The following is a 12626-nucleotide window of genomic DNA, read 5'->3' as shown; positions in this document are numbered from 1 at the left end:
CTTCATTTTAACTCGTCCAACCCCGGAAGTAGGTTCCTGCATTTCCAGCTGAGATGCTGACTTTCCCGCGTCACGGGAGGGTTTTAGGAAGGAGAGACGGGAAATGTGGGCGTCGGAAGACACGGATTCTCGTCCCGCGTCTGCTCGCCCGCGGGCCTCGGGACATCTTCGCCTTCGCTCTTGTTAAACGGGTGTCATGAGAATTGTTTGCGGCCCGAGAGAAATGATGGCGAAGCGGTTTCAGAAACAGGAAGCGCCGCGTAGACGGGGAGGAGGAGGGCGGAGGTCGCGATGCCGGTAGCGCGTCCGGGACACGGCCGCGCGGACTCGCGGAGCCCCGGCCCTGCCGCACGCGCCGCTGGGCGCTTCTCCCGGCTCTTCCTGATGCGCTGGGACCACACCCGGGACTGGCCTCGTCCCGTCCCGTGGCGAGGAGACCAGGGCCCGGATGGAAAGGTCAGGCGACCCGCCCAAGGTCATTCGGCTGCCAGGTGTAGACTCCGGGTTAGGATCCCGGGGGTCTGACTTCAAAGCCCGCATGTCCCCTTCGAGGGGTGGGACTGTGTACACCACTGAAGTCCGGACACCAGTACGGTGGCCTCTCATTTGTCCCGGGAGACCGCTCGTCACATGTTCTGGGCCCAATGGCGAAGCGTTGTAGTTGTCAGGCGAAAACTCCAAAGGCCGGGCAGGGAGCACAGAGCAGCGTTCAGAGCGTCACGGCCGTGACGTCCGGGCCCTGCCCTGTCGCGGAGGAGCCCGTCCCCAAGCGCTGCTGGGTGAGCCCGGCCGGTTCTGCCCCCCGACCCCACCGTGTGTGCCCCCAACTCCGGGCATCCGTTTACGCTTCCATCCGACTCTCTCTTTGGGTGTGCTCCCCACGTCCCAACAGGACCGTGGGCGCACAAGTCCTGACCCTGTTGTGAGTGCTTGAACCGAGCCCTCGGGCAGACAAAGGTGCAAAGGCACGCGGCCTCGGGAAGCCCCTTGGCCTTTGTGGGGCGCGTCCCCCCCCTCAGAGCAACGAAGACGGCCCTCGCGCCCCGAGCATAGGCTGGTCGTGAGGACGCATTGGTGTGTCCCTCGCTGTGTGGCCCGCGCTGGAGACGGGGTACACGGTCCCAGCGATCACGGTCACGTCGCTTTGGGCCTCGAGGGCGTGTGCTTTGTGACGTCGCCCGCGGGTGTCTGAGCCGCCAGTCGGGCAGAGTTCTGGGATGACCCCCCGCCCCGAGACAGCCGTTCACACGGCCTCTCGGGTCTCCCGCGGTGCCCTGGTGACAGGGACGGGCGGACGCGAGTCCCCGTCTCCCCCACAGGGAGTCCCTCCACTGTCTTTCAGTCCCCGAGCTCATCGACGGGAGGACGTTCACCGCCACCGTGGTGGGCCTGAACCCCTGGGTCGAGTACGAGTTCCGCACGGTCGCGGCCAACGCCATCGGGATCGGGGAGCCCAGCCGGCCGTCGGAGAAGCGCAGGACGGAGGAGGCCCGTGAGTAGCTGGGCGCTGGGGGCCCGTCCCGTGGCCGCCAGGGGGCTCCCCGCCCTCCCCGCCACCCCACCCGCAGCCGGTCGACCTGCCCGTCCCTGGCTGGTGGTCGCTGAGCCACACGCATGCACACGCATGCACACACACGCGCACACACACCAGCAGCGAGCTTCAGTGGCGGGTCGGTGCCCGCCCTTCCCTGGGCCCCGTGTGGGCGTCACGCTGTGTGTGGTCCTCTCAAACGCCCACTCTCCTCCGCTGGTTCGTCTGTTGCTAGGACCCCCCCCCCACCACCGCCGCCAGGACGCATACTGTTCTCAATACACACACACCCCCATTTCAAGTGACATCAACTCACAGAAGTCACACGTGGCGAGGAGTATGTTCTTCAGCTGTGCTCGGTCAGGCTTTCTCGGGGTGCAGGGCACAGCCGGGAGCTGACCCCCGCAGTGTCCAGCTAACCCCGGGGGCCCGGCCAGCGCTTCCGTCTGACCCGGTGGCCGCAGCCGGACGAGCACAGGGGAGGGGGGCGGGGTGCTGCACACGCCCGAGCCAGCTGCACCCTCACTTCTCTCTCCTGAAGGGGGACCCCAGTGTGGGCCGTGGGGGCCCCCAGCCGAGATGAGCCCTGTGTTTGTTGCAGGGCCTCAAGCTAGGGGGACTCGGACCCTTCTCTTAGACAAAGTCCCATCTAGATCCACGTCCTCGCTTTACCCCAGGGACGTGGCCGGTCACCACAACACGCCCCAGCCAGACCAGACATGGCCGCAATCTGCCTAGAGTCTCTTTTTCACACAATGACGATCACACAGCTGGCCCCCAGGCCTTACCCCCCCCAAAACCGTAACTAATGCCTCCCACAATCCCAGGGTGGAAGCTGGTGTGATGTCCCCTCTTTCACAGAGAAAAGCGGGGCTCAAACAGGTTAAGCCCAGTGAGCCAGGGGCCAACCCGTGCCCACCCCTGCCTCCACCACCCAGCTGGGAACCCCGCTTCCTCCCAGGGGCCACGAGCCCGGCCCCGCCCCGCGCGGCCCCACGCCGCGTGCTCCCACGCCACCCCCGTCACCGCCCGCTCTGCGTGTGCCGTCCCCGTCCGGTCAGACTGGGGGCCTGCCCGGCTGCGCGTGTGCCCCGCCTGTGTGCCACCACGGGGTCAGTGAGCGCCTGCCCAGGCCGCCAGGGGCCCGGCCGCTGGGGACGGAGCCGAGCGCGGGGGCACCGCCTCACAGGGCACCGGCCCCTGCCGAACGGGAAACGGGACGAGGAGCCATTCGCTCGGCCCACCGCGCCTCCTCAAGTGATGCTTTCGACCCCTCGGGCGCTCGGCTGCTGCTCTGGGAGGACAGTGCTTGTTGGAAGGGGCCCCCTCAGCCAGGCCCCCGCTCCCCGCCCCCACCCGGCGTGACTCGTTCCCTGTCTCCTCTGCAGTCCCTGAAGTCGCCCCGGCGAACGTCAGCGGTGGCGGAGGCAGCAAGTCTGAGCTGGTCATAACCTGGGAGGTAAATGGGTCACGCGTTAGTCTAGGCCGCTTTGTTATCTCCCTCCGTGTGAACATGACTGGGAAGGTCCCTCCCCTGTTTTTAACAGCTGAAATCCCTTTGCATGCAAACGCTCCCTCTCACGCAGCAGCAGCTGGCAGGAAAAGAGGGGGCCTGCCCGCCGACTGCCGAGTTAGGTTTAAATCCGCTGCCTCGTAGGAGAGACAGTCGCGAAAGAGAGACGACATGAGAAAAAAAGTGTGTGTGCGTGCGAAGCTGGCTTTACACACACGCACACACACACACGTACGCACGCACACCAGTCCTGGCTTTCTCCCTGATTTGCTCCGTGGCCGATCGACTCACAGCGTCTGCCGGCGACAGAGTCAGTGACCCAGCGTGACTTCCTGGCAATTAGCGTTGACGCCGGGCCGTCCCCTGTGAAGTGTTTTCTCAACAACCCGGAGGAAGATTAGCCGCCAGTTTATAGAAATTGATTCTGGGGGAGGAGGCGGGAGTTTGAGAAAGGGTTCTTAATGTTTTCGAAGGATCCTAGACAACAGCCCCGAAGTTAAAATCATTCATTCAGCCGAAGCCCCGGCAGAGAAAGAGGGTCAGTCCCCGGCTGGGCCCCCCAGTGCAGCGGGGGGACGTGCCGGCCCGGCCAGGACGGCCCTCGCTCCTTCAGGTCCTCGTGCATGTGGCACTGGACGAAGCCCCGCGGTGGCGGGCGCGGTGGGAGCCGCCGGCTTCGGATCCACGGCCTGTGTTGTCCGTAGTCGTCTCCGGCTGTCCCAGATCCGGGGCCGACGCCGCGCCCTGCACTGCAGACTCTGGGTTGTTTGTTTGTTTGTTTGTGGTTCGTTTGTTTTAATCCTGCTCCCCTACCTCATGAGTATCTAAGGCAGCCCCTGACCCGCCGGGACCTCCGGCCCTTGGCAAAGCCCGAGATCAGATAGGTGGGGGGGGGGGGGGGCAGGGGGAACTGAGCTCGGAGTGTTCCGGGGAGGGGGAGGCAAGCATTTCGCGTCTGCGTCGAGTCGCCCTGACTTCTCGCCTCCCCTCTTCCCCAGACGGTCCCTGAGGAGCTGCAGAACGGCAGAGGCTTCGGCTACGTGGTGGCCTTCCGGCCCCACGGCACGGCCGTCTGGATGCTGACGGTGCTGGCCTCGGCCGACGCCTGCAGATACGTGTTCCGGAACGAGAGCGTGCGCCCCTTCTCCCCCTTCGAGGTCCGGGTGGGCGTCTACAACAACCGGGGAGAGGGGCCCTTCAGCGCCACCGTCCTGGTGTACTCCGCAGAAGAAGGTACGGGTCCCGCCGCCCGGACCCGCGGTGGCCCTGCCCTTCTCGGGGCCGACTTTAGGACAGACACTCGGTTGGGCACCGCGCCCACAAGCCGAGGGCCTGCTGTGATTTGAGGGGAGTGCGATGTGAAAAACGGGGTTCATCAACCGCCAGCGGTCTCCTAGAAAGACTTCCGGTCCCCGGCGGATCAAAACAAAGGGCGAGGTCCTGGCTAGGGACCACAGCTGCAGGTTCCGCGGACGATGGTCGCCTCTATTTACACATCATCAGCACTCTCGAAAGAACTCGATTTTATCCCTTTGGTGAATATCAGACGATAACCTGCATTTCCTCTCACCGTTTTTCTTTTCTAAGTCGTGGGGTACTTAGAAGTCATTCCGTGGTTAAGGAAAGGGGGCGCCCCGAAGCAGCGCGGTAGCTCTCGTCACTGTCCCCAGGGTCCTTCCCGTGCGTCGTCGCTGCCCCTGGGTGACCCCCGCTCTCTGAAGGCCCCTCGCACCTTTGGTAGCGTTGGAATTCGCCTTCGAATTCAGAATGACCCTGTACTAAGACATCTGAAAGTCGAGTCACTGATTTGGAGTAGGTGGAGATGTGACGGCCCCCCCGCCCCCCGAGAGAGAAGCCAGCCCCTCAGACTCGGTAGCCCCCCGGCCACCCCCAGCTCCTGCAACGTCCTCGCGCACGCCGTGCCCGGCCCCAGCCGAGGGACTCGCAGCCGCCCACCAGGCCAGGGCCCCGGCTCGTGCAGCCCCCCCCCCCGGACGTGCCCCGTCACGCCCGCCTGTGGCGTCGTCTCGCCCTCCGGGCCTCAGCGTGGACCTCACGGCCCCTCGCGGGTCCCCGGCCAGCTGCGTCCCGCGCCTCGCTCGCCCCGATACCCTAACACTCTCCACCATGACGCTCGTCCCGCGCACTGTGCGTTTTGGATTTTAGTTTTACGTCCTCACTGAGGAGTGTTTCTCGAGGACCAGCCATTAACTTTCCGCCTCTGCGTCCCTGGTGTCTCAACGAGCGTGACGCACAGACCCTTGGCACATGCCGAATTGATGAACGTGCGGGCAGACGCGTCCAGGTCTGGGCAGGCGGGGCCTTGGGGACGCCGCGTGCAGCCCCCCTGGAGCGCGGCGCGCCGTCCAGAGGGGGGACGTGGGCTGCTGGGAATCGGGACTTCCACAGCTGTTTGGTGGTTGCGTGGATTCGAATTGCATTAGAAAAAGAAAAACACAGCTATCAAGTCAAAACCAGGATTTCATGAATGTCATTGCTCATGACATGGCTGGTTTTTCTTTAAAAAGGACCGCTGAAAGGAAAATATTAATGTATAAAAATGGTACACGGTTTTGGGGAAAAGTCCTGTAAAACTAACTGAAATTTGGGAAGCAGTCTTGGTCCAGATGCGACCTTTTCCGTTCCCTCCGCAGAGCCCACCAAGCCTCCAGCCAGCATCTCGGCCAGAAGTCTTTCTGCGACAGACATTGAAGTCTTCTGGGCCTCCGCCAAGGAGAAGAACCAAGGCCGGGTACAAGGTTACGAGGTGAGTCAGGGGTCGGAGCCCTGGGTCTGAAGGATCCCGACGCTTGGCGGTGTCTCTGAGACACACCGTGATGGGAAGGGCCCAGACGTCCGCGCACAGGTCGAGGCCAGGCCTCCGTGGAGGCACCAAACGCCCCTTTTCTGCGACACCCTCCAGAGATGCGTTTGAAAGCATGTGCAGGTCTGAGCGCTTCTAGGATGGCTGTCCAGATGAACTTGGCCCTCTGTGCCCACGGTCAGTCGGGCTCAGAGCAAAAGGAGGCAAGAAAGAGGGAGAAATCACCAAGACCGGTTGTGCCGAGCACAAGCTCGCTGTGACCCGAGCACAAAAGGGGACGCTTCTCCCCGAGGGTCGTTTCCCGCAGCATTCAGGGCTCTGAAGCTCCGTTTCCCGCAGCATTCAGGGCTCTGAAGCTCGGCTCACAACTCGTCACGGAGAATCAGCTCCGCCGCGAGCATCGGTGTCAACGCGCACGGCCCCGGACGATGGCGGACGCGTCCCCGCGAGGCGCGAGGTCCCAGGCCCCTCTCTTTGTGTCCTCAGATTAAATACTGGAGACACGACGACAAGGAGGAGGACGCCAGAAAAATACGAACGTTTGGGAATCAGACGTCGGCGAAAATCAGCAACCTGCAAGGCAGCGCGCTGTACCACTTGGCCGTCAAGGCGTACAATACGGCCGGGACCGGGCCCTCCAGCGCCACCGTCAACGTGACGACCAGGAAGCCGCGTAAGAGCGGCCGCGCGGAGGCGGTCCAGGGCCCCCCAGACGTACCCCGAGTTCGTTCCCCGGCCCCTCCTCCCAGTGGTCGTTTGCTTCACTAATTGGTATCAGTGTGTGGATTCAGATTCACCTTCGCGTTTAACCGAACCTGTGTGAGTACCGTGCCGAATTCATCGCCGCGGAGGACAGAAAGATAAATGTTTTGCTCCTCGCTGGGAAGGGCCACTTCTTTTAGCTATAAATGTTAGGCGACCAACTGAATCTTTTTCCATTTGCGATGCCTTAAGTCGTCAGATTTTAGTGACCTTGAAGACACACATTAGTGCAATAGCCCATTAAATTGCCTCCACTCTCGGATTCTAGTGAGGAGCTATTCCTCAGAATCCATTGCGACTTAATAATCTGTGACTTCGTATATCTTAATTTTTTTATAGCACCAAGTCAGCCCCCCGGAAACATCATATGGAATTCATCGGACTCCAAAATCATCCTCCGCTGGGACCAGGTGAAGGCCCTGGACAACGAGTCAGAAGTGAAAGGCTACAAAGTGGGTAACTCGTTTCGCAAAGGCCCCTAATCCTGCCGCTCGCGGGGAGAGGCCCTCCGCACGCGTCATCGGGACCGAGGGCTTTCTCCCCGTCCCAGGCAGCACCCCCCGCCCGCCCCGGGCCGCTGGGCACTGCCCGCAGGTGGTTCGGTTGGTCCGAGTCTGACGAGCGGGCCCCGGCAGCGGGCCGGGGTGTAGCGAGCCGGCTCGCGGCTGCTCAGGCGGCGCGGCAGCCCGAGGTCACGTGAGCGGACAGTGCCGAGGACCCACGCGGTCGGCCTTTCTGTCGGCGTGGCTCCGTTCTCGTCTTGGCGGCATTTTCATTTCCTCGGCAGCAGAGCTCCTCAGCACCGCGAGTGCTGAATCGTGTGTGTTCACGACCCTATGGGTAAGAGGACTGATGTGTAGAAAGAGAAGCAAGGATTTTTCTTTTTTTAGGAAGATTCGTGTGCCCGATTCATGTAGCCTGTCTTTAAAGAGCTAGAAAAGGAAAAGATGTAGACAGGGGTCACCGTGAGAGGGGGCTGTTCAACGTCTGCCCGAGTCTTCGGCTCCCTAACTGCTCCCCGAGCAACCGTCCGAAACTAAGGCCCAGACGAGATTCAGCCCTCACGCCTCGGGAATCCGGACCGAGTCACACGGGCCGTTGCTGGGCTGGGTGACTTACATGCTTCTTCACACCCGCCTGCTCCTCGGTCGGGAGGGCGGGCACAGCTCACGGCCCCCCAAGGGCCCGCCGTGTGGATGGCTGGGGTTCTGCCGCAGCCCGGGGCGTTCGGGGTGGTCAGCCTTCCCACACGGCGGTGGCCCCGAGAGCAGAGGCAGGAGTCCTCTCAGAGGCTCAGGCTGTGACCGGCCACCGTCAGGCCAGCTGGGGACCGAAGGGAGGGAAGGAGATTCTGCCTCTCGCGCGAGGGCGGCGTGGGGTGCGGGGCCGAGGGGCTCGGGGCGGCCATCCGTCGGCCACGGCATGCATGCGCCCTGGCGGCCGACCCCGCGATGCGTGGACAGTGGATGAAGGAGCCGGGGACGCCGAGCCGGAGGACAGGAGACTCGTGGCGCCCGGCGGCCGCTTCAGATGGCACGACCGGAATTGCCGCCGAGCAGGGGAGCTGTGGCCGTGAGGGGCGGCGGCGTGTGGGCGGCAGCGGGCGGCGTTTGAGCTCTTAGGAGCCAAAGCTCTCAGACGCGGACCCGGTTCAAAGGGAGGCTCTTTGTTCCTGGAAAAAACCGCGTGTTCGCTGGATTGCTGCCGCGTGAGTCGCAGAGGAAGCGCGGCGCGGACAAGCGCGTGCTGCGGCGCTGTGACCGCCGCCCAGCCGGGGGCGCCGTGACTACGCGGCCAAAGCGAGGCTTGAGAGAAGACACTGGACGCCCCGACCGCCCGTGGTTGCCGCTCAGTCCTCCACAGAAAAAAAACAATGTGCAAGTCCGTTTGAATGATCTCTCCCATAGTTTTTATTAGAAAAGAAACATTCTAAAAGTCAAATCAGTGATTTTAAAATGTTTTCAAGTAGAAGATCTTGGCTATCTAAACTTTCAGGAGCCTCGGGACCTGGTCTCTCGCCCGCCACGGAGTAAGTGGGCAGCGAGCGAGTGGCGGCCTCGCCGGCCGCAGGGGAGAACGCGGCGAGGGCCGCCCGCGCCTGCCCCGCGCGCCCGCTGCTCCTCGCTCGCCGCCCGTCGCCCGGTGGGCCGGCAGGCCCAGGGCCGCCCACCCGCCCGCGTTCCGAGGGGAGCAGAAAAGCGGGTTTCTATTTAAAACAAAAAACAAAAAACTCTCAGTTTTACAACGTCGGCAAGTCACCCAGTCTTGTTTTGTTTTGCTTTTGAACGACATTGGGGGCCGCGCCGTGCGGGCCGAGCCGAGGTCTGCAGGGGGTACTGGGGAGGCCGTGCGCCAGGTCCCCGTCACAGAGCCTGGGGCCCATGGAAGGTCGTCGCCGAAGCAGGAGCCGGAAGCCGACGTCGTGGGGGGCAGAGCCCCGAGTGCCAGGGCTGGAGCGTCAGGAAACCCTCCCGCCGCGGCGGCTTGCCCCGAGCCCCACGGGCAGTGGCTCGCGCAGGAAGAGAAACGGGCCCACGGAGCCGACCCGCAGCTCCTGCTCCGGGCCCGGCTCAGGAACCCGCCGGGAGGGTGCACGGGGCGGAGGGAGAGGGAGAGGGTCCGCGCTTCGATCCCCTGCGGGCGGTGACCGTAGGCCCGTCAGCCCCTCGCTCGGACCGCACGTGCTCTTTGACCGAAGAGACACTTTCTAGAATCTTCGTTTCCGCCCGAGCCTTCGCATCTCTGCCCCTCCTCCCTGGGACCCCCCCCCTTACTGCCAGGTCCCTCACTGGCCACTCACCGCTCGGGTCTGAGTTCACCCGAGCCTTCCCTAACGGCCAGAAGGCTCTGTTTGCCACACTTTATGAAGTGCTTTTGTCAGCCTGGGTGACCGTGATTGACTGATGCCTTGCTGTAAATCCCCAGTGCCTGAACTGTCCCCACGATGTCCCCGGCCAGGGGACACGTCTATGGGGGCCCTCGCCTCCCGAGCTCCTAAGCCGTTAGCCTCTTAGTGTAAAGTCACGTGGAAGAGTCTGTCCGGTGAGTTTTATCCAGGACAGGGGACACGGGGCTGGGCGGGCCGGAAGACGTGAGGGCCGACCACGCGGAGGAAAGATGGACGGCCACGGCAGAAACACCTTCGCAGCTTGGGAGCTGCAGCCAGGCCGCCCGGCTGGGACCTCGGCACCACGTGAGGCGAACACAGGCGTGATCGGCTGATTCCGCCACACCAGGGAGGGGTGCGGAAGACACAGAGAGAGGTGGGCCCTCCAGCCTCGCGCATCAGAGCAGACAGACGAGAAGAAGAGTGTGAAGGCTGCGGGGGGCCTGCAGCGCCCCGAGTCCCACGGGTGGCCCTCGCACTGGATTTGAGCTCGTATCTGAGCTGCTGCTGAGATGCAGTGAAAGGCAGGGACCTGCCTACGGTGTTTCAGGCGACCAAGCGAGATGTCAGCTCGGCTAGAAATCCCGCAGGGCGTCGACCCAACGCCCTCCGCCCCCCAGACGCGAGGGCGAAGCCCCCAAGGGCCTCGAGCATCCCCGGCCTTCCCCGGGCCAGGACCTGTACGCAAGCCGATGTCCGCCTCTCTGAGCGTGAGCTGAGAGACGATGGGCATTTTTACAAGAAAAATGGGAAACGAGCCTTGTCTACGTATTATTCTTCTTCTTCATACTCCTGCCTGCCCTCGGGGCCTCGTGCACGAGAAGCCGGCCGGGGAGCGCCGAGAAGGCCCTCAGAGTCCTGCACCCCAGCAGACACCTCTGCAGAGCTCTGAGACACGAGCCACAGGGGATCGGGCAGGGCGTGGTGGCGGGGAACCGAGCAGGACGGACCCAGGGGCACCAACCTCGCGGCCAAGGCCCGCTGGCCTGGAGCAGGACTGGGCAGGCGGCATTCGTTTCCCGAGAACTAGAACGGAAGGCTGGGATGCACTAAGCCGGAGAACCTTCCAGATCAGAGCAGCAGGCCAGGGGCTGGAATCCGTCTAAGCCAGAGAGTCAGCTATTTTTTGCCAATACAGTTTTTCATGTTGGTTCATCATATCTTGTAGATCCAAACTGCATCTGTGAAGAATTAGGGTCACCTCCAAGCTCGGAGTTGTGTCTAGGGAAGCGTCCCTGACGGATGGGTGTCAGGTGCACAGAAAGCTGCGCCCCCCACAGGTGCCGACGGCGCAGGAGAGGGGCTGGCGGGCTGGAGCCGGTGGCAGGAAGGGGGGCTCTTCCCAGCCTTCTTGATTCCCAAGTCCGTCCTCCCCCACTTAGACCCCAGGGAATGTCCCTGTAACCGGCTGCGGGTGTTGAATTGCTACACGTATAATCCGAGAGTTAAGTTTTTAAAAAGTATGTGTGTGTGTGTGTGTGTGTGCGTGTATACTTTGCTTTTTCACCTAAACTGTCTAGATGCACGGGATTTATGCTTGGGTGAACAGTCTCAAAAGGAAGTTGACCTTAGAAAGTTTAGGGCCCAGAACCCTCCGGTGACTTCACGTCACTCGAGGTAACAGGAAAACGTCTGGGTTCACTATTACAAACGCACCCGCCCACAGAGCGCGGCGGGCGACGTGGGTGGCCCTGGCGGCTCCGTCCCGGTTCATGTTAGCTTCAGAGTAACCCACGGCGCAGGCGCAGCCCGTGGCCCCGGCTCACAGACGAAGACCCCGTGGCGCAGCGGTCGGCGACTTGCCTCCTCCGCAGAGACAGCGTGTTTTTCCCCATTCTCGTGGCGAGGCCGCTGGCGCAGCTCTGTGGAAGTCGAAGGTGCTGATCTGATGCGGTCGAACGGCGCGGGGTGTTGCCCGCCAGGTGCTGGCCGCCGCCTGCGTCACGCCACGGAGCTCCCGTCGTTTCGTGCTGAGAACATTAAGACCTGCTCTTAGCACGTGCCGAGCAGATGGCGTAGTTCTGTCGTTAGCTCATCGGGGACGCTGAGGAGCTGGGACGTGCACACGGCCTCTGAGCCACTCAGCCGTGCTGCCTGCCAGCAACGGACCGACACACCGGACGGCCACCAAGCAGGCGCTGCCCCGAGCGATGCCTCGGGATGAGGGACAAGACAGCGCCTGGGAGACGGGGGAGGCTCGCCCTTTTACGCGAGGGCCTGGGAGAGCCTCCGCGAAGAGCGCCGTCCCACTTGGGCCGTGAGCGAAGGAGGGGGTGCGACAGGCTCCTCTCTGGGAAAGAGCGTTCCGAGCACAGCGAGCAGCATGTGCAAAGGTCCTGAGGTGGGCGTGCGCCAGTGCGACACTGGGCCCAACTGCAGGGCTCGCGGCTGCCCGGGACGGGCCGTGCCAGCCACGCCGGACTCCGTTACGGCCGTCGGCCGAGGGCGGGAACGCCGCGGTCAGCCTGCGGCCCCGCACTTCCTGGCCGTGGCTCAGCCTCGCGGGTCTTGGGCTCCCCATCCTTGCAATGAGAGTAACAGCTGTGCCTCCCTTAAGAGGTAGCCATGTCCACATCCGGGACATGCGGAGTTCGAACTCACGGCGAGCACCCAGGACTGTCAGACGCTGTTATCACGATCCCGCGAACGCAGTGTGTCTCCACGTCTTGACCCCGGCAAGCACCGCCTCCGGCTTTATCGGCCGCAGCGAGCGCCGGGCTCGCACGAAGGGCCTCCGGGCCTCCTCGCGGCTCCCCCGCAGCCCCTAATACCAGGGGACTGGCGAGCGGTGCTGACAGACGGCTGTTCTTCCCGGAAGTGTCCCTTTGGGATTTGCATCGGAACTAGTTGAATTCTCTGTGCTCTGCCGAGGACCTGAGGTAAATCGAAGACGCAGTTTGCTCCTCAAAGCCAGATGTGGCTTCATTCCTGGAGGTCGTGGGTGACATGCTGAGGCCCCTGCAGGCGCCTGAGGATGCACCGGTGCCCGGCCATCACCGAGGGGTGCTGAGGCCCACACGTCGGGGCTCCTCAGGAGGACGGGGCCGATGAATCTCTCCACGGGAAGGAAACTGTGTTTTCTACCGCGCGTTAGAGAGACATAAGTTAA

At 63.1% G+C, this 12626-nt stretch overlaps 1 protein-coding gene across 10 annotated transcripts in view; it reads left to right on the top strand.

Moving 5' to 3' along the window:
* Window positions 1-12626, top strand: part of CNTN4 (contactin 4) — a 637177-nt gene that overhangs the window by 618444 nt on the left and 6107 nt on the right. For all 10 annotated transcript variants that reach the window (XM_036220058.1, XM_036220057.1, XM_036220056.1 and 7 more), the window contains 6 exons: window positions 1343-1492; window positions 2920-2990; window positions 4043-4277; window positions 5699-5811; window positions 6355-6541; window positions 6970-7082. In XM_036220058.1, coding sequence (XP_036075951.1) covers window positions 1343-1492; window positions 2920-2990; window positions 4043-4277; window positions 5699-5811; window positions 6355-6541; window positions 6970-7082 — 869 coding nt within the window. The remainder of the gene's footprint in view (window positions 1-1342; window positions 1493-2919; window positions 2991-4042; window positions 4278-5698; window positions 5812-6354; window positions 6542-6969; window positions 7083-12626) is intronic.

Source organism: Rousettus aegyptiacus, unplaced genomic scaffold (assembly GCF_014176215.1).
Source record: "Rousettus aegyptiacus isolate mRouAeg1 unplaced genomic scaffold, mRouAeg1.p scaffold_m13_p_4, whole genome shotgun sequence".
Lineage (NCBI taxonomy): Eukaryota > Metazoa > Chordata > Mammalia > Chiroptera > Pteropodidae > Rousettus > Rousettus aegyptiacus.
The sequence above is the reverse complement of the archived record's forward strand: the minus strand, read 5'-3'. Positions and strand labels throughout refer to the sequence as shown.